Raw genomic sequence first — 22,085 nt, forward strand, 5'->3', positions numbered from 1 at the left:
CCCCATTTCTGGCCCCCCACCCCTCATTCTCACACTCTACCTAGGCCAGCACTGACCGCTGGAGGGCTGGGGTATCAGAGCTTCGGAGGAGAGGTTTAAAGGTCCTCCAGCAAAGGAGCTGGCTCTGATACCTCGCCCCACCTGCCTAAGGCTGATGATTAACCCAGAGCTTATATAAAGACGGGGTCATCTCCGGGATGGGGAAAGCGCCACCCGCAGCCATGGCCAGCAAGCTACGCCCCAGCACGGTGGCGGGGACCCCAGAGCCGCCTGCACTGTCAGGGCGCCTCCAAAACGCTGCAGACATCTCTGTCGTTGTCATCTATTTTGTGGCGGTGATGGCTGTCGGGCTGTGGGTATGTGGGAAACCAGTGGGCTTTCAGGGTGGGCACAAGGTTAAGGGGGGGAAGGCGTATGAGGGAGGGAAAGGTGTGGTGTGACAAAGCTGAGACCAGAGTAAGAGCTTTCACAAATGTCACTCTCTTTCTATCAGAATCATTTTCTTGTGTGTGACATAAATAATGCTTCCACTGAGTTATTCTAACAACCCCGCTGTGTGAACAGAGCCAGGACTGGGACCTTCAGACTTAGCTCTGTCCGGTGTCCCCAGCATCCTGGCGTAATGAATAAAGACCTTATGTTTATTATCTCATTTCTTTTACTTTCTTTTGCCGTTTGCTCACTATGTAACTTAGGAGGTAGGACATTTAACCTGTTCTTTAGTTCTAGGAATGCGTTTGAGGCTGCAAATTGTCTTCCAAGCACAGGTGTAGCCCCCTCTAGCATTGAGTAGATGAAAATAATCAAAGCAGTTAGGACAGAAGTTGAGGAATGGGATTTCTCAAGTTCATTCTAACTTAGATTTTATGAAACTATGATTTTTAAACTCCTTTTTTAATGTCAAAATATTAAGGGGGTACAAATGTCTTAGGTTAGTGACTCCCCATTTCCCTCCACAACCAGCAAAAAATAAAAAAAAAATGTCTTAGGTTACATGGATGACTTTTGTAATGCTTGGGTCCCAGCTAAAGGTGTGCCCATCATCCAAATAGTGTTCATAGTAACTGTTAGGTAGGTTTTTGCCCCTCCCCACCTGCCCCCTCCCAGCTGGTTGATTTCCACTGAGTTTACTTCCCTCTGTGCACAGGTGTGCTCACTGGTTAGTTTCAATTTAATAGTGAGTCCATGTGGTGTTTGTTTTTCCATTCTTGAGACACTTCACTTAGGAGAATGGTCTCCATTTCCATCCAGATTGTTGCAAGGTATCAATTCATCTTTTTGATGGCTGAGTAGTACTCCATGGTATACATATAACACATTTTATTAATCCACTCGTGAATCGAGCAGTTGGGTTGATTCCACAGCTTTGCAATTGTGAATTGTGCTGCAAAAAACACTGGAGTGCAGGTGTCTTTTTGGAGAAAAGTCTTTTTTTTTTTTTCCTTTCCTTTGGGTAAATACTCAATAGTGGGATTGCTAGATTGAATGGTAGGTCTACTTTTAGTTCTTTGAGGAATCTCCATACTGTTTTCCATAGAGGTTGTACTAATTTGCAGTCCCATAAGGATGCCGTATCACAGAATCCAGGAAAACGTTTCTCTCTGTAGGAGAGCTGGGAAAGTCGGCACCAGTCAGCACCCTGGCCAGAGCATCGCGGCTGTCTTGGGTGCATCTGCTGTGGTTTCACCCTCACCTGTTTTCCCTTCTGCTCAGGCGATGCTGAAGAGCAACCGGGCCTCGGTGGGGGGCTTCTTCCTGGCTGGCAGAGATGTGACTTGGTGGCCGGTAAGTGGACCAGAGTTTTCTGGAGAAAAATTTCCTGGGTGTAGTATGTTTAAGAGTGAATATAGAAAACATTAGGGATGTGGTCATTTCTGATGTACCTTGGTTGTCACTTACTGGTGCATCTTTTTCTAAACCCCCGACCTCATGGCTCTGTCCTGTGATTCCAGCAAATGAATTATAGTGTGTCGCTAGTTATGAGAGCAGGATTAGTCTGGCAATTAAGAACATCCTCAGTCCGACCCCATCTCTTGCTCCTCATCAAGAACTCTCTCCCTGGCTTCTCCCTAGCCCCACACATTCCTCCTTGGTTCCCAGTCCTGAGCTGAGCCTGCCCCTCTGGTTTGGATTGTCCCCCATCACCGCTCTCCTCCTTCAATGCCTGGCGCAAGCCCTTCCTCATTTGGGGAGTCTCCCAGCTCACTCCAGCCTGCCCTGGGTGTCTAGTCCTTCTGTCCTGTGCAGTTAGCTGTAGTGGGTGGTGTTCCCTGTGATGGTGCTAGTGGTGATGTCCCTCTGACTCTTTCCTAGTGGGTGTTCTCCCTGCCGGGTTTAGATGTGTGGCCCCCTCAGCCAAAGTCTCACTACAGCAGAGACAGCCTCTTCCTCTCTGAACCTGGAATGTGTCAGCAGTGGGTTGGATACACAGTGGGTGCTCAGTAAATGCTTCCTTCATAGATCTGCTGACTCATTTTCTAAATAATACAAAGGGAAGGGGGGATTGTCTGGGATGATCGAAGCAGAACAACTGCAAGCTTGAAATGAAGTTTTATTTCAGGCACCCAATTAGACATTGCCCTCTTAGGACTGTTTTGTGAAACACTTAAGGCTCAACCAATCCCAAAGCCACAAACCACCTCAATCCCATCCTCTGTCCCCAAATATCTGAATAGAAAAAGCTGATTTTACAGAAAGGTCAAAAAAGTGGGGGCAGAAGCAGCACTGCTGGGTTCCACACCCCAGTTCTGTCCTGCCGGGACTGATGTTCGTCCACGCACACTCAAGAGGTCTCTCTTGACCTTTGAGTCATAAGAACAGCAGGCAGGCCCGGTGCAGTGGCTCACGTCTGTAATCCTAGCACTCTGGGAGGCCGAGGCAGGAGGATCACTTGAGGCCAGGAGTTTAAGACCAACCAGAGCAAGAGTGAGACCTTCTCTACAAAAAATAGAAAAATTGGCCAAGCGTGGTGGCATGTGCCTGTAGTCCCAGCTACTCAGGAGGCTGAGGCAGGAGGATCGCTTGAGCCCAGAGTTGGAGGTTGCAGTGAACTATGATGATGCCACTGCACTCTAGCCCAGGCAACAGAGCAGAACTCTGTCTTTGGAAAAAAAGAAAAAATAGAGAGACCAGGAGGCAATGTGCTGGAAAGGGAGATGAATAAGGAGAGGGTCCTATGGCTGGAAGGACAGAGAGGAACTCTCTCCTACTCAGCCTCAGGGTCTTTGAAGCTGATTAAAAGGGCAAGCACTAATGGGGGGTCTGGCAGTACTTGGCCAAAGACAGGCTCAAATCAAAGCATTTAGGTAGATAGAACAATGTTTCCCTAAGGCAGAGGTCAACGAGCTTTTCTTTAAAAGACAAAGTTGTAATTATTTTAGGGATTATGGTCCATGTGGTCTACTGCAACCACACAACCCTGCCACTGTAGGACAAAAGCCGCCGTAGTCAATATGTAGACACTGAAATTTGATTCATGTAATTTCACATTTTCACAATTTCACATTTCACAAAATATTATTCTTATTCAGACTTTTAACCATTTTTTAATCCTTCAGAAATGTTAAAAACAAAAAAACATTCTTGGCTTATGGGCCTTACAAAAATTGGTGACAGGCTGGATTTAGCCCATGGGCCCTAGTTTGCTGACTCCTGTTCTAAAGAGTAGAGATTGAAACATCTCAACATCTATCTGTTTTCAAGAAGTTTGATTTGGATCTTTCAACTCTAATCCTGGTACACTCTCTTGCATGCCAGATGGGTGCCTCTCTCTTCGCCAGTAACATCGGCAGTGGCCACTTTGTGGGGCTGGCTGGGACAGGAGCATCTTCGGGAATCGCCACTGTGACATTTGAATGGCATGTAAGTGACATCATAGGCTTTTCCCTTTCAATCAAACCATATCCTTTCAACTGAACCCATAGTCTTTAGTACGTTTTATGCTGCTATACCTGAATATCACAGAATGGGTATTTTGTAGCTCTGGAGGCTGGGAAGTCCAAGGTTGAGGGGCCTGCATCTGGTGAGGGCCTTCTTACTGTGTTATCCCATGGTGGAGGGGGAAGGGGAATACAGCACGAGAGAGAGTTAATTGAACTCACCTTTTTATCAGCAACCCACTCCAGCATTAACTAACCCACTCCCTTGATAATGGCTTTAATCCGTTCATGAAGACCAAGCCATCATGACCTTATCACCTCTTAAATGTCCCACCTCTCAACACTGAGGATTAAGCTACCAACCCGTGAACTTTGGGGGACACATTCAAACCCTAGCATCCATGTGTTTTAATCAAACCTATATCCCAGGTTTTTCTGGGAGTCCCTGCCAGATGCACACCCCTCTTCAGTTTGATTTCCAGTTTTCCTTCTCCTAGTCCATTCCCGTCTAAGCTTCGGCACCTCTGTGGCCCCATTCTGCCCGGGCCATTCCAGTCACATCATTACTCACCTCTAAGCGTTGTCTCAAGCAGATATTCTCCCCAGGAATGCCATTTCTGTATGCTTCAATCCCTACTTTCGTTTAATCTTCTTGACCATCTTATTTCTCACTTTTATCTCTCTTCCCTGAGCTATGACACGGTGTTTCCAGCCCTGAAGTGGATGCAAGAAATTTTAAAATGTTAAAGCAATGGTTCCTCCTCTGGGGGAGCTTCCGTTCCAGTGGGAGAGACAGACGTGCATTCACCGCAGCGTAGAAAGCGCAGGAGGGCAGCACACACAGGACTGACAAAGCCCACTGGAGGGACGTACACCGTAGGTGGTGTGTGGGGAGCCCCCTGGTGCTGACGCCAGAGGAGGAGGAGAAATTGTCCAAGTGGGGCCTGACCACGGCAGTGACAGTGGAGTAAGGGGTGAATGATGGGCGAGACAGTAGGTAGAATCTACAGGAGTTTGCAATTGAGTTGAACAGGCCATCGATACTGCTTGAGTTGGCTGAGTTTGTTCTGCTCTTTTCTCTTACTCGCTCCAGTGCTTTCACGAGCCTGTGTGTGCCTATCGGTCAGAGAAGGATGCTTGTGTGGAAGGAAGTTGGATCACAGTAAAAGGTTAAACAGACTATCCCTGGATGGGCTCAGAAAGTGACCTTGAGTCATCACAAATGCCTGTGTCCCTCCCTTGCTGAAGATTTTGCCCCTACTTTTACTTTAGTAGCATCAGGGACTCCAGAATGGACCCAGCCTCCAGATATGTCCCATGGCCAGAGTTTAGCTCTGAAAGTGCCGTGCACACCGGAATGAAGCCAGCCTTCAGAGGCATGGACAGAATGACCTATGGCCCACGTGGGTGAGGTTACCAGGCTGCAGAGAACACAGCTACTGCTCTTTTAACCTGCGACCTTGGGCTTCCTTAATCTCTGTGAGGCTCGGGTTCCCCCCTGGGGAGGTAAGAATAACCGTGCTTATCTTATCTGCCTCCCCTGGTTGTCGTGAGAGCAGCACCAATAACATATGTGCAGACTCCGTAGGCATTGCATATTTAGCTAGATTATGTTGTTGTCATTATTATTAATGTATGTGCAAGATTTGGGGGGCACTGGGGTATTCTTCCACCACCAAATTTTTTTTCATTGCTTTGTCACTAGGTTTAGTATTCCTGCCACTCAAGAAAAATTCCTTTTGACAAAGATTGTATGATGTTCCGGTGGTCCAGCTGGGCTCAGATCTCTTATCTTCTGTCCCCTTTTCACCAGACATCTTTTGCCTGTGATCCACAGAAACAGAAGAAAGGAGCACACAGTTGTCTAGGGATTACAGGTGTTTGAGCGGGACAGTATTTAAGCAAACTTTTTTTTTTTTTAGACTCAGAGGTCATACAATGACAAGGTCCACAAGCCAAGCCTCTCTAACGTCATGCTCATTTTTGTGTTCTCTTGCAGTCTTCAGTGCTGCTGGTGGTTCTCGGGTGGGTCTTTGTCCCCATCTACATCAGGGCAGGGGTGAGTATCCTCAGGTGTTCCAGGGGAATGTGTCAGCCCTTCATTTATTCACGCATTCTTTCTGTTCAACCATGAAACCAGGGTGCCCGGCCTTCCCCTGGCCTGTTGCTGGAAATATGCAGGAGACAAAGATCAAGTTCCTTGCCTAGATGGGGCTCCCAGTGGAGTCGTGGCTGTGGCCAGGCGAGGAATCAGTGGTGGTCCTGCACAGTGACCACCGTGCTAGAGTCATCCTGGTGCAGGATCACCGACGCTGGGCCACCCCTGTGCTTCACGAAAAGCTTCTCAGAGGTGACCTGACTTCAGCTTTGAGGGACAAGAGTCATCTCCATAGGTAGAAAAGTTGGATCACAGAGGATTAGGGAAAACAATATAAGGAACCTGAAAAAATCATGAAAGGACTTGGCGTATTTGGGGGTCAGGTAAAATTACAGTTAAAATCAAGAATGTCCAGAGTCCCTCAATCTTGGCACTATTGACATCTTGGGCCAGAGAGTTCTTTGTTGTGGGGTGCTGGTCTGCACGTCACGGGACGCTGGGCGGGACCCCTGGGCTCTACCCACTCGATACCAGGAGCACCAGCTATTTTCAGATGTCCTCTGTTGGGAGTTAAAATCTTAAAATCGCCATCTTTTGGAAATCATTGCCCTAATATCGCTTGTCCCCAGATGTCTGGGCTTGCATTTACATAAATCCACCAAGTGCTACCACATTGCTCTTCAGAGTGGCTGCAGACAGCTGTCGACTTGCTGATCACTCTCGGCGTGAGGGGTCTCACCCATGGCATTTCCCTTCATTCTAATTTTTGTCGTTCTGACAGTTGTCATTTCTTTGCTTAATCAGGGATAGGATATACGACAGCCAGGGCGACACCCCTCAACCCAGGTGTTGCCAACCAATGGGGGCACTTCCCTGTCTCTCTGAGCCTGGGTCTTTCCTTCTCCTGCTGGAGCTTAGACCACGGGTGCTGTATCCCGGGCAATCCTGCCTAGTGCCTTGCAGGCCCCCATAGATTCACCCTTTGCTCACCCAGGGTCCCTTCTAGTTCCAGACTTGAACAAGCTCTGCTGAAAAATGCTGTCGTTGGTACAAGAACTCACGACACAGAACTCATGGGTGTGTTCTTAAATGTGGCTTACCGTCTTTCAGGGCTTCCTCCCAGTTTCTGGTCCACCAAAAGTTCCCCTTCTTGTTTTTGATAATATAATATAAATATTTATTCGATCTCCTTTTGTACCGAGGGGGACTAAATCATGGCTTCATCTGCTATGAAGAAACCAGGAAGCTGTACCTTTTAAGCTATACATCCCAAAGTCGACCTCATACTTCACTGATGATAACCACGGGTTTTTCTCTAAGTGAAGGTTTAATGCGATTCTCTTCCTTTCAGTAAAGATAATAAAATAAATATATACCCAAATGTATATTATCAACTTGTTCAATTATCAATTTATTGTGTCATTATAATTGTGGTTCATTATTTATAATACTATTTTCACCGGACTGCAACATTATTGGTGAAAATAATAAAAATTATTTGTAGAGTGTCTACTAGGTATGTGATGTTGTAGGTACTTTGCCTGTACCTTCACATTAAACCCCCATTTTACAGATGAGAAAACGGAGATTCAGAGACATTGTCATTTGCTAAAGATCACACATCTAGGAAACACTGGAACTGGGAAGAGATCCCAAGGTCATCTGACTCCTACACCTGTGTTCATTCCAGCATTGCCACCCTCCCGGGAACCATGCCTTCCTCACCTCTGCATTCCAGGTGCCACGCACAGTGCTTACCTGCTCATAGGCGTTTAGTCAATATTGAGCAATCTGAATGTGCGGGGCTCTGAAGGTGTCTGTCCCTGCAGGTGATGACCATGCCAGAATATCTCAAGAAGAGGTTTGGTGGGAAGCGACTCCAGATCTACCTTTCCAGCCTCTCCCTCTTCATCTGTGTGGCTTTGAGAATCTCGGTGAGTTCAGCGTCTCCTGGCATTTTAGCTTCAAGAAGTTGCCTGATGGGGCCAGAGTGCTAAGATGAGAGAGCTGGGTGTGTAGACCATCAACAGCCTTTAAGGGGTCGAGCCATAGGGATATCTTAAACTCCCTGGGGTCTCTCTAGCAAGTCTTAATGGGGGACAAAGGAGCTTCAGGACCCTGAGTTCACAGAGTAGTAGACTTTCAAGTCACAAGAGGCTGCAGAGTGTAAATCTACCCTCTCATCAAGGCTATGAAAACATGGAGGTACGGAAAGAACAAAATGTCTCATTCAGCTCACACAGCTACTTAGTGGTGAAGAGGAGGGCTTCTCTGGTCTCCTACCTTTCCCACTGCACAATCCCCTTTTTATTCTTTCTCAGAGCCAACCCAGGCTTATATTTTCATTTTTAGTTTGATTATCTGGCACATGAACCACAAGTACTTTTTATTTTTTTATATTTTTTTTATTGTATCAGAATATTACAGGGCTACAAATGCTTTGGGCACATTTGCCTTTGCACCACCCAAGTAAAAGCTACAAGCATGCCCATCCCCCAGACATCGTGCACCACACCCATTGGGTGTGAATTGACCCATCTCCTCCTCCCCCCCCACCTGCCCAATCCCCAGTGAATGTTACTTCCATATGTGCGCATAAGTGTTGATCAATTAATACCAATTTGATGATGAGTACATGTGGTGTTTGTTTTTCCATTCTTGTGATAATTCACCTAGAAGAATGGGCTCCAGTTCCATCCAGGGTAATACAAGAGGTATTATTTCACATTTTTTATGGCTGAGTAGTACTCCATGGTATACATATACCACATGTTATTAATCTACTCATGTACTGATCAGAACTTGGATTGTTTCCACATCTTTGCAATTGTGAATTGTGCTACTATAAACATTTTAGTGCAGGTATCTTTTTTATAGAATGTCTTTTTTTCCTTTGGGTAAATACCCAGCAGTGGTATTGCTGGATCAAAAGGGTAGTTCTACGTTTAGTTCTCTGAGGTATCTCCATACTACTTTCCATAATATTATTATTCTGACTTTTCTTAAACTTAACCTATTTTGTCTAAGACCACCCCTGTAAAACAGATGTCACAAGTAAGTGTTAAAAAAAACTTAAAAGTTTTTTAAAAGTTACATTCTTTGGAGATAATCAGAGAGTAAAGAAAGGAATTTGGAGATTCAGCAGCACGTGTAGAAAACGAAGACAGAGTAACTCATTTCCTCCTCGTGTACCAGTGACAGATGAAATAATCTTCTCAAGTTTACAGTCCAGGCAGGTGTCTCAATGTCCATGAGAGAAAAGCTGACCTTTACTGTCGCTCTTCTGCTGAGCTGAGTTGTTGTTGAAAGTGATCCAGCTGCTTAGATTAGACAGCACGAGCCTTCCTAATGCAATGTGAGCATTTCCCAGCACTTCCTCCATGCTATTGAGCTCTGTGTTAGGATAACAAAGATTCCTGAGCAACAGGAGTTCACCATATGGCTAAGGAGATAACAATTATTCACGTGAAATAATTAGCCTCTTATGACAACACATGCAAAAGTACTAAAATACCTGCTGGACTAGCGCATATGGCCAAGTGCAGGAGATGTGCTCTGCACGCTCAGGAAAGGCGATGGTCCTTTCTGGATGGAATTGGAAGTTGTCCCCATGGAGGAGGCACCTAAACAGTCCCCAGCATGGGAAGGTCAGGAGAGGCAGAGGGAAGCAGAGGAGCCCACGGATGTCAGGGGCTTTGTGCCCACATGTTCCTCAAATGGGTTAGACTTGCTAATCTCCCAGTTCTCCTCTGGTTCTGACATCTACAGCTTTATGGTCCTAAAGAGCATGAACAGGTACTGAGGCAGAATGACAGGCGCCAAAGGGGCCCCCGAGGATTGCAGCTTTTTGGAGTGGAGGGTTCCTGGTGGTGGGCTAGGGATGGGACGTTCGTGAGCCGGGTAGGGGCACAGGGAGGCCAGGAGTGTGACCACGCAGGGTCTGTGGTCGCCTGGAAAGATTCCCCAGCAGGACTCCATTCTCATGTGCAAGGTTACACTTTAAATAATATTAATAATAGTTAATGTTAGACGTGACCTTTTGTGTACTTTTACACTCTGATAACAGATTCTGTCCTGGTTACTTATTAAACAGATCATTATAAAGAATTAGGGCAGGACAGTTCTCATAGTCCTCTGCCCAGATTTGAAAAAGATCGTCTTGCTCACCGGTTCTCCACCTCTGATAACTTAGAGAGAGAGAATCAGTTATAGTCACAATGCCCCTTTATCCCTTAATACTTCAGTTTGTCTTTCCTAAAAACATTGATATTCTTTTAGAAAACCACCTTGCAAATTTTAAAATCAGGAAATTAACTTTGCTATGAACTATTATCTAATCTAGAGTTCTTACCCAGGTAGTGACCATGGTTCCAATACAGTCCTCTATAGCAAAAGAAAATCTTGGATCATCATAATTCCTCTTTATTACGAGAAATACTTTATAATCATTGCGAGTATAAATAATGCCACTGAATTGTACACTTGAAATGGTTTAAAATGGCAAATTTTATGTCATATATGTTATACAACAATAAAAAGTCATTGATAATATGTAAGCTACTTACATATAATTTCCAAACCATCAACGTAATCCTTTAATGGTACAATATAATGCCTTAATGGCACCATATAATAGAAACAAAGGTCAAGGAATTCATAATAAGATAAAAGTGTGTTTTAATATGTAAATGATCAGATAGGACTATACAAGAATTCAAAATGCTGTGGTTCAATAATCGCCCCTCTATGTAGATCGGTATAAATGAGACGGCTATAAATGCAGATGAAGCAGATATGCGTGAGTGGACCCCCGCAGGAAATGCTCTCTTTTTGAAACGGTGAACAGTTTTTTTTGTAAATATCCAATTTTTCTAAAGTACAATCTTCCCTCAATTTATATTTTAATTGTATTCCTGGAAAATGCCAGTGTGAATTAGGTTGCAGAAAGTACTTCATATTTGTACAACTGAGTTAGGTTCTAGGCTCAGAAAATCAAGAATGGATTTTTCACCAACACAACTGTCTGGTGGGATGATAAAATGGCAGGGCTTTTTTCAAATCTTAGCGAAAAAAAATAAAACAACCGTCTCCTTCCTGCTACACCCCTTCTCAGCCTCAAGATCTACAGAGAAACCTAGCCCTAAGTCTTCTATAATTCTTTTGGCACTGGCTTCTGTGCTTCTAACTAACATGCTTCATATGCTATTTCTTTTTTTTGTTTGTTTTATTTCAGCTTATTATGGGGGGTACAAAAGTTCAGGTTACATACGTTGTTCATGTACCGCCTGTCCCCCCAAGTCAGAACTCCAGGTGTGTCCATTCCCCAGACAGTGGGCATTGCACTCATCATGTAGGTATATACCTATCCCCTCCTCACACCCCCCCCTCCCCGAGTCAGCACCTTCAAGCGTGACCATTCCCCAGACGGTGCGCAACGCTATTTCTTAATTTTTAAATTGTTTTGTATAGGTTCTAGAAGGATCTGACTCAAAGGAGGCAGACCCAAGTGGGACCAGCACAAGTTTGTGCTGAGAAAAGATCCAGGAAGCTGGGAAGTGCACACTGGGGACACAGGGGTCCAGGCAGAGCTGGGTGGACTTGATCTTGCACGTGGGGGTCCGTCTGTTGGACCCCACACCTTCTCCCTGGGTGTCTCACCCGCCGGGCTCTACACTTCAATTAATAATCCTTTTATGTGTTTCTTATGATTTTACCCTGGCTCTCCCAATGACCATTTTAAACTGTCCACAATTTTTTTAGCTCCTGGACTCCTGCTTGTTAGCAGAAAGCTTCACCTCCTACTTTCTCTAGAAAAGTTAATCCTGAATCATTCATTTCCCCTCACCCAAATAATCTACATTTACTCCATCCTCTCCTTCTTCCCACCACCCTGAAGATGAGCCATCTTCCTTTTTGTCAAAGGCAAGCCCTCATCCTGTGCCTGCCCTGATCCTATGTCTTCTCGATGTCTCAGGCCACAGGCTTTGTAACTACCTCCATCAACTCTTACCTTTTCTTTCTACAAACTGCCCCCCCCCACCAACATGCTCAAGTGTCTTCCATCCTAACAGTAACCATTGCTTTACTCTGTGCACCCTGTACCTGTTACTCTATTTTTCATCATTACTTTTCTGCCAACAATTATGAAAGAGTAATCTACACAATCCATAGTGTACACATATCTCACTTCCCATTCATTCACTCACTCACATTCCTCTGTATGGTCAGTCCAACAATTGATCCTCTGAAGATGAGATCTGGCTTCCAAGGAGTTCCTGGTTGGATTGCAGAGATGACATGTGTGGCTACAGTAACATTAGTCAGAAGTCAACATTGAAGAGCTAACTGATGCTTTGCAGACAGAATGCTGGGGAGAATTCAGACAGGAACCGCCTCACATACACCCTAAATGGTCTACAGCCAGAGAAGTTCTTGGACACAGGCTCAGCCAGATGTAGAGCTGGGGTGGAGGGTGGGGCAATATAGGTGTGGAAACCACACAGGCAAAGACCAAGAGTTAGAACCGAGCATGGCTTTTTGAAAAGAATTGAGTCAAAGTGTCATGTGTTGCAAGTGTTGCAATGTTGCAAGTGTTGAGGTGGTTGTGTTGTTTGTTCTCCAGGGATTTTACCTGTAGATGCTTTCTCTGTTCACAAGTATTTGAGACTCAGAATAAGGTAGAAAGCCGGGATCCCAGGCAGCAGTCCACACTTTACCCAGGCTTACCCCTGCATAACTATACAGAGGGACGCTAAAGTGGATTTGGCCCAAATCCTTCATTTTATAGCTGTGCAAGCTGGAACCCAGTTAGCAGAAATCACTTGCCTGAGTTTACATTGTGAATTCGTTTCAAAGCCAGCACAGAGCCCAGTTTTCCTGTCTATCAGTATAGAATTCTTTATTTTGTGTATGTATAGTAGTATACACACCATAAAAGTGCCAAAACATAAAGGAACATGTCCATCAATTATCAAAAAATGAACACCCACATAATCAAGAAGACCCTCATGGCTCCTGCAAACATTTCTCTCTCAAAGATAGTTACCCCCAAAGATAACTATCACCTTAATCTCTAACACTTTAGTTTACTTTTGCCTCTTGAATTTTATATAAATGTAACCAATCAGTATACATTCTTCTGTTTCTTGTCTCTTTTTGATCAGTATTGTATTTGTAAGACTCATCCATATTATTGATGCAGTTGCTCATTTTCATTGCTATAGAGTATTGGCATTATATAACTATACCAAATTTGTTTATTTGTTCCACTATTAATGAACAAGTATATGGTTTCTTCCTTTTGGCTATTATGAATAACGATACCATGAACATTTTGTCTACATGTCTCTTAGTATTCTTGAGCATGCGTTTCTGTACATTCAAGGAGTTTAATTGCTTGGCCATATGGTATACAGTCATGCACTGCATATGACGTGTCAGTCAATGACAGACCACATATACGAGGGTGGTCTGAAACATAACGGGGCTGAAAAATCTCTATCACCTAGTGACATCATCCTAAGGAATTGACTAATGAGTAGGTGTTCAAACTGAAACCGGAACACATAGCTGAAGGAGAAGCAAGAGAAAAGGAAACTGCAGGAAAAGAAATAACAACCCCCTGGGGAAAATTCACAGTGAAGGATTTAGCAAAAGCTTTTGCATACCTCAAGCTCCTTAAAAAGTGTGAAAACATGGATTCTCAATACCAAATGGCTTTTAGTGATAGATGTGCATGGTACAGTATCTGCTTATAAGCAAATCTATGATTGAAAGAAAGAAAGAAGGAAGGAGGGAGGGAGGGGGGAGAGAGAGAAGAAGAAGAAAGAAAGAAAAGAAAGGAAACAAAGAAGAGAAAGAAAGAAAATGAGAGAGGGAAGGAAGGAAGGGAGGAAGGAAGAAACCAAGCAAACCACTATGGATATATTTCTGAAAAGAATGACACCTCTTCAAAAAGAGCTCCAGATGGGTCCTTCAGGAGGTATTCCAGAACAAGGCATTATTATCATAGGAGATAATAACTCCATGGTTTCTCTTTGGATGAACAGAAGTCCCTAATTTTGATGCTGTCAAATCTAGCAATCTTTAATGGTTGGTTCTTTTCATGGAAGAAATCTTTCCCTATCCCAAGGGCAAGAGGAAATTCTACTATTGTAACCTCTCTTCTTTCTTCTTTCTTCTTTCTTTCCCTTCTTCCCTCCTCTCCTCTCCTCAATTCTTCTCTCTCCTCCCCTCCCCTCTCTTTCTCTTTCTCCTCCTCCTCATTGTTCTCTCTCTCTCTCTCTCTCTCTCTCAGGTTTTTAACCAGCTGAAATTCTTACATATATCATTGCCCTTTAACCCCAAAGAATTCAATGTAAATTTCCACCTAGATTTAACATTCATTGATGATTCTACCTGATCCAATGATTTTTACCTGATCCAATCTTTACTATGGCAGTTGCAAAACCATGGTTTGCTGAATCAAGCACTCCCTTTATACTCCTATTCCTAGGAATAGGAATGAGTTCTTGCAAAACCACAATAGCATTATCAACTTTGGTAATTGTAACACTGATGCAATAATTTTATCTAATCTGCCATTTAAATGCCACTTTTGCCAATTGACCCAGCAATATCCTTTCTTGCATCTGTTCGTGTCCAGTACAGGATGCAGTCTGGTGTCAGGTATTACATTTAGTTATCACATGTCTTTAGACTCTTTTCATCTAGAACATTCCCACACCCTTTTGTTGTCTTTGATGACATTAACATTTTTGAAGACTAGCACCCCACTCCACTCTCCTTAATATAACAATCTTCATTTGGGATTTGTCTGATATTTCCTCATGGCTGGGCTCGGATTATGCATTCTTGGCTGGAATACTACATCAGCAATGTTGTATCCTACTGAAAAGTATCCTATCTGGAGGCACCTCAACGGTGATGTTAATTTTGATCCTCTGGTCAAGGTTTTGCCCAATTTCTTCACTGTGTATTTACTGTTTTATTTTCCCCCTGTAACTAATAAGCAGTCTGTGATGAGATACTCAGAATCATTTAAATATCCTGTCCCTCTTCAAAATGTCCCACTAGATTTAGCATTTGTAGACGTACCTGATCCAGTCTTTACTATAATGGTTGCCAAATGACAATTTTCCAACTCTTGCACTTCCTCCACAGTTGCCAGTCACCATTCAGCATGCTGCTGAGGGCAAAAGCCCTTCCTTCTTCTCTACCTATCTATCTATCTGCCATTGATGTGGACTCATAAATTCCTACTCATTATTGGTTTACAAACGATTGTTATATGTAATTATTTTGATGCTCTTATTATACCAGATTTTGCCAGTGGGAACTCCTCAAACTGGCTCCCGTGTAAAGAATGTGAAATGCTCTCATCCTCTTGTTGAGCAATTACTTAAATTCTGGCATAACAAAATGTTCTAGACTCATCTTGTACCAACCTTGTTCCGGGCTTGAAATCACCCATTTTTCTAGGAACATCCCAGCTCCTTTAAGTGTAGAAGGATATTAGGGACCCAAGTCTGGAGGCTAAGTGTGCTCATTGGATTGTCTTTGTTTCTTGGCTTTTTCAACAGAGAGAATTAGGAAATATATGCACATATACACACGTATAAATATAAATATACACATATATATATATATATATACACACACACACACATCCATACATATACATTATGGTGCAGCTATACACCTACGTACACATATTTTAGAAATTATGAGTTCACGCTAGTCCCTCCAATTACAATCCATCTTTATGGGGTACTTTATTGCCTATAGGATATAGAAGAGAGAATGAAAATCACTGTTGAGGCTGTATGTAAGATACTGCAGTAGGGACATCCAAGTGGTATCTTAAAGGACGAGTAGGAGTCTACCAGGAAAAGAAGGGGTGGGAGGAGGGGGGAAAGTGGACACTGGGGAAGAGAAACCAGCAGCCTGAAATCCATTATTTTTCCCACCTGGACTGTTCCCTTTTTAGGCAGACATATTTTCTGGAGCCATATTCATCAAGGTGGCCTTGGGATTGGACCTTTACCTGGCAATTTTCATCCTCTTGGCTGTTACTGCTCTTTATTCCATCACTGGTGAGTCTTTTGCATATTTTGCCCAGTCATTGCTGCCTTCTGCTAATCTTATCCCCACCTGCAATTATCAACCTCAGCGCTAGCCTTGTCACTGCCGAGGTAAGGACACCGTTTCATTCCCACTGTGAGAGTCAGGCACAGCACGAGAAACACAACTAGAGCAAATAGAACAGAATCCTCCTTATCAGATATGAGCACCTTGATGGAGGAAAATAATGTAGTAGATGGGATGGGGAACGGGTGGTTTGGTTCAACTCTGTGTTTGGTGCCTAGATTGGCATTTAGAATTCAGCATATCATCTACATGGAAGGCTGGATGAAATAGCAGCTCGGACATGAAACTGGTAAAATGCAAGTTAAAGTTCAAATGAAGACAGGGTGCCATGGGGTGGCCTTGGGCTGTGAATGGTGCAGTCAGGGGAGGAGAACTGGAGCAGTGGGTTGGTGGTGGGGAAGAGTGTGGCAATAGTCCAAGCAGGCTCTGATGAACTAAGTGTGTCCGTGCAATGTCTCATGCATACTAACTTATGAAAATTAAACTATACTAGCTGAGTTGGGAAACATAAAGAATAATAGCTAGAAAAATCAAGACAGTTCTGGAACCATTTTCATACATCAAACAGTAAACCTAAAATAAATGACAGAGAGACTGACTCTCTAAAACTAAGAGTTGATTCAGGAACAGCAAGGGGGTACAATCTAGGATAAGCATGCTACGGTGGACCATAGCACATCCAAGGGGGTTGGGCCAAGAAGAAACTTTTAAAGACAAAGAGGAAGAGTCCACATAAGCTGTTTTGAAACAAAGACCATTGGTTACAGGGGCTTACTACAGTTAGTGGCACTTGTTCATTGGTTGTACTGGCTGTTGCTAGGAGAAGGTCTTCATAGAAGTGGCTTAACTGGAGAGTTCCAGTTGGAATAATTCTTTGTAACAGGCATAGGTGCATGACGGTCCTGTTTTCAACATCAGCCTTATTTCCTCAAGACACTCTCATAAAGGAAATATCTTGTCAACTGAGAGTCTAGTAAGTCTAGGATTGAAAGAGAAGTTGGAGGTTTCTTTGTACAATATTGCAGCAGAACACAAATCAATTACTATACCTCACATTTAATTAATGAAACAATGATATGTTCCAACACTAAAGCAGAAATGGTTTTGCTAGTTTTTTAGAGCAGGGATATTGTTCTAAATGGGAGTGACTTGAGAGATTGTTAAGGAAACTTTAATAGTATTAAATTTTTGCCTTTTCGCTACCTAATATTCAAAAACTCACATAATGATGGAATTCTGCTATAATTCATAGAAACTTTGAATCAGGGAAAGGCAAGAGAAATAGGAGAACCAATGAAAGACACAAATACTAAGGAGATTATGATGCCAAAACAAGTTTGTGGCTCAGCCCAGAGTTTTTGATATGTTTTCTGTTGAGTCATTTCCAGCATTTGGGTGGAGGGGAACCCAAAGATGAAGGCAAATGCATGAGTACACATGCATAAAATGCCCTGGTTCTTTTTTTTCCTCTCTCAACAGGGGGCTTGGCCTCAGTGATTTACACAGACACCCTCCAGACCATCATCATGTTGATTGGGTCTTTTATTCTCATGGGTTTTGGTAAGTGAAGACAGCGTGTGTAGTACCCAAGGGTCGGAAATCATGGGACTTGTTCCTGTTCAGTCTGTCTGCTCTTTTCTGCTGCCTCCGAGGTCTACATGGCCACACTGTCCAAACATTTCTATAATTCCCATCATTGAAATGTCTCCCTGACTTCTTCCTTGCTATATTATTTCAGCATGAGGAAATGGGGGAACAACTTTACTTCATTCCTCAAGGCCACATATGGCCCTCCAGATCCCTTGACCGAATCCAAACTTCAAACCCCTTTACTAAAAGGATTTGTTCTGTAAAATTTGGATTCAGTCAAAAGGCTGCACTCAAGGATCCAGAAGGCCACATGTGGCCCCAAGGCTGCCGTTTCACCACCCTGATGAAAATGTCCAGAGGAATTTTCCCTGGGTTTTCTTCTAGTTGTTTTATAGTTTCAGGTTTTACATTCAAGTCCTCAAACCATCTTGCACTGATTTTTTTTATATGGTGAGAAATAGGGGTCCGGTTTCATTTTTCTGCATACGGCAATTCAATTTTACCAGCACCATTTATTGAAAGGGGTGTCCTTTCCCCAGTGTATATTCTTGTTGACTTCATCAAAGATCAGTGGGCCGTAAGTATGTGGCTTCATTTCTGGGTTCTCTATTCTGTTCCATTAATCTATGTGTCTATCTTTATGCCTGTGCCATGCTCTTTTGGTGCCTATAGCCTTGTAGTACTATATAGTTTGAAATCAGGCAATGTGGTACCTCCAGGTTTGTTCTTTTTGCTCAAGATTGCTATGGCTATTCAGGCTCTTTTTTGGTTCCATGTGAACTTTAAAATTGTTTTTTCTAATTCTGTTAAAAAATGATATTGTTATTTTGATAGAGATTGCATTGAACCTGTAAATTGCTTTAGGCAGTATGGTAATTTTAACAATATTAATTCTTGTTAATTACGGGTGTTTTTCCATTTGTTTGTGTCATCCAAAATTTCTTTCATCATTGTTTTGTAGTTTTCCTTGTAGAGCTCTTTCATTTACTTGGTTAAATATATTCTTCAGTTGTTTTGGGGGTTTTTTTTGTTTTTGTTTTTGTTTTTGTGACTATTGTAAATGGGATTACCCTCTTGATTTGTTTCTCAGCAAGACCATTATGGGTACAGGAATGCTACTGATTTCTGTACATTGATTTTGTATCCTGAAACTTTACTGAATTCATTTATCAAATCAAAGAGTTTTCTGGTGGAGTCTTTAGAGTTTTCCAGATATAAGATCATATCTCCTCATTAGTATAGTGGTAAAAAAGAAAAAAAAAAGAAGAAAACAGATATAAAATCATAACTTCAGCAAGCAAGAATAATTTCTCCTTTTCCAATTTGGATGTCTTTCACTATTTTCTCATGCCTGACTGCTCTAGGGTGAGGACTTCCAGTACGATGTTGAATAAGAGTGGTGAAAGTGGGCATGCTTGTCTTGTCCCAGTTCATAGGAGGAATGCTTTCAACTTTTCCCTGTTAAGTATGATGTTAGCTGTGGGTTTGCCATATATGGCCTTCATTACTTTGAGTTATGTTCCTTCCATGCCTAGTTTGTTGAGGATTTTTGTCATGAAGGGATGCTGAATTTTGTCAAATGCTTTTTTTACATCTATTGAGATGACCATGTGGGTTTTGTCCTTAAGAGTATTTATGTGATGTATCACATTTATTGATTTATGTGTGTTGAACAATCCTTGTATCCCTGGTATCAAACTCACTCAATCATGGTGTATTATCTTTTTGATGTGCTGTTGGATTAGAGTTGCTAGTATATTGTTGAGGAATTTTGCATCTATATTCATCAGGGATATTGGTCGGTATTTTTCTTTTTTATTGTGTCTTTGTCTGGTTTTGAGATCAGGGTGATACTGGCCTCATAGAATGAGTTAGGGAGAATTCCCTCATCATCAATTTTTTGCAACAGTTTCAGGAGGACTGGTGTTAGTTCTTTTTTGTATGTTTGGTACAATTCAGCTGTGAATCAATCTGGTCCTGGATTTTTCTTTGGAGGAAGATTTTTTGTTACTGATTCAATCTCACTACTCATTATAGGTCTGTTCAGGAGTTCCATTTCTTCCTCGGAGGTTGTATGTTTCCAGGAATTTGTCTATTTCCTCTAGGTTTTCCAGTTTGTGAAGGTATAGTCATTCATAATATAAAAGTCTCTGATGATCTTTTTCTTCCTGTGGTATCAGTTGTAAGGTCTCCTTTTTCATTCCTGATTCTGTTTATTTGGATCTTCTCTCTTCTTTTCTTGGTTATTCTAGCTAGTGGCTTACCAATTTTGTTTATCTTTTCAAAGACCTAAATCTTTGTTTTATTGATTGTTTCATTGGGTTTTATTTTCGAGGGAGGATCTCTATGTCATTTAGTTATTCTCTGATCTTTGTTATTTCTTTTCTTCTGCTGACCCTGGGTTTGTTTTTTCTAGTTCCTTGAAGTGTAATGTTAGGTTGTTAACTGTGATCTTTCTACTTTTTTGATATGAGCATTTAATACTATAAACTTCCCTCTTGGCACTGCTTTTGCTGTGTATCACAGGTTTTGGTATGTTGTGTTTGCATTTTCATTCATTTCAAAAATATTTTTAGGCCGGGCGCGGTGGCTCACGCCTGTAATCCTAGCACTCTGGGAGGCCGAGGTGGGCGGATCGTTTGAGCTCAGAAGTTCGAGACCAGCCTGAGCAAGAGCGAGACCCCATCTCTACTAAAAATAGAAAGAAATTACATGGACAGCTAAAAATATATATAGAAAAAAAATTAGCCGGGCATGGTGGCGCATGCCTGTAGTCCCAGCTACTTGGGAGGCTGAGACAGGAGGATCGCTTGAGCTCAGGAGTTTGAGGTTGCTGTGAGCTAGGCTGACGCCACGGCACTCACTCTAGCCTGGGCAACAGAGTGAGACTCTGTCTCAAAAAAAAAAAAAAAAAAAAAAAATATTTTTAATTTCCATCTTAATTTCTTCACAAATCCAGTATGTTCAGGAGCATGTTGTTTAATTTCCATGTATTTGTATAGTCTGAAGTTGTTCTTCTTATTGATTTATAGCATGATTTTACTGTAGTCTGAGAAGATACTTGACATGATTTCAATTTTTTTAAATTAATTAAAACTTGTTATGGCCTAATATATGGTCTATCTTGGAGAATATTCCAGTGCTGATGAAAATAATGTATATTCTATAGTTATTGTGTATAATGTTCTGTAAATGTCTGTTAAATCCATTTGGTCTAAAGTCCAATTTAAGTCCAATGTTTTTTGTTGATTTTATGTCTAGATGATCTTTCTAGTCCTGTCAGTGAGATGTTGAAGTCCCCCACTATTATTGTAATGCCATCTATCTCTTTAGGTCTGGTAATATTGTTTTGTGAATCTGGGAGCTCTGATTTTGGGTGTATATACATTTAGTATTGTTATATCCTCTTGCTTAATTGATCCCTATATCATTGTATAATGACCTTCTTTGTCTATTCTTACTGTTTTTGAATTAAAATCTGTTTTATCTTATGTAAGTACTTCCCCTCACTTTTGGTTTTCATTTGCTTGGAATATCTTTTTCCTCTCCTTTACTGTCAGTCTATATGTCTTTATGAGTAAGGTGAGTTTCTTGTAAACAGTATGCAGTTGGATCATATTTTTTATTCGTTCTGCCAATCTGTATCTTTTGAGTGGAGAATTTAACCCATTTGTGTTCAAGGTTAATATTTATATGTGAGGCTTTATTCTGTCATATTGTTTTAGTTGTTTTATAAATTCTTTGCTTCTTTCTTTTCTCTTTTTGATTTTGTGGTTTGATGAAATTCTGTGATGTTGCCATTTGATTCCTTTCTCTTCCTCCTTTGTATGATTGTTTTATAAGACTTGCAAGTTATATTTTCATGTGTTTTCACAATGGTGAATGTTGTTTCTGTGTTTCCATGGAAGCTTCTTTTTCTATGTTTAATATCCCTTTGAGCATTTCCTGTAGGGCTGGTCTAGTGGTGACAAACTTTCTCTTGGCATTTGCTTGTCTGGGAAAGACTATTTCTTCTACATTTATGAAATTTATTCTGGCTGGAAATAAAATTCTTGGATGATAGTTTCTTTCTTTTAGCACGTTGAAAATGCCATCCATTCTCTTCTGGCCTGTAAGGTTTCTGATGAGAACCCCACTGTTAGTCTGATAGAGTTTCCTTTATACGTGACTAGACACTTTTCTCTTGCTAATTTTAAAATTATTTCTTTCACTTTGACTTTAGACATTCTGAATATAATAAACCACAGTGAAGTCCTTTTTGCAAAAAAAAACAAAAACAAAACAAACAAAAAAAAAAAACCCAACTTTTTGCCTGGGGATCACTGGGCCTCGCATATTTGGATGTCTAACTCTTTTGCTAGACTTGGGAA

General features: G+C 42.1%; 1 protein-coding gene across 2 annotated transcripts in view; it reads left to right on the top strand.

Annotated features, from left to right (window-relative positions):
• The first annotated feature begins 205 nt into the window (after positions 1 to 205).
• Positions 206 to 22,085, top strand: part of SLC5A4 (solute carrier family 5 member 4) — a 44,454-nt gene continuing 22,574 nt past the window's right edge. The window contains exons 1-7 of one of the 2 annotated variants that reach the window (XM_069497332.1): positions 206 to 356; positions 1,714 to 1,785; positions 3,757 to 3,861; positions 5,878 to 5,937; positions 7,806 to 7,910; positions 15,965 to 16,070; positions 17,605 to 17,685. In XM_069497332.1, coding sequence (XP_069353433.1) covers positions 222 to 356; positions 1,714 to 1,785; positions 3,757 to 3,861; positions 5,878 to 5,937; positions 7,806 to 7,910; positions 15,965 to 16,070; positions 17,605 to 17,685 — 664 coding nt within the window. In that variant the 5' untranslated portion in view covers positions 206 to 221. The remainder of the gene's footprint in view (positions 357 to 1,713; positions 1,786 to 3,756; positions 3,862 to 5,877; positions 5,938 to 7,805; positions 7,911 to 15,964; positions 16,071 to 17,604; positions 17,686 to 22,085) is intronic. The other variant, XM_069497333.1, reaches the window with a different exon arrangement.

Source organism: Eulemur rufifrons, chromosome 21, assembly GCF_041146395.1.
Source record: "Eulemur rufifrons isolate Redbay chromosome 21, OSU_ERuf_1, whole genome shotgun sequence".
NCBI classification, from domain to species: Eukaryota; Metazoa; Chordata; class Mammalia; order Primates; family Lemuridae; genus Eulemur; species Eulemur rufifrons.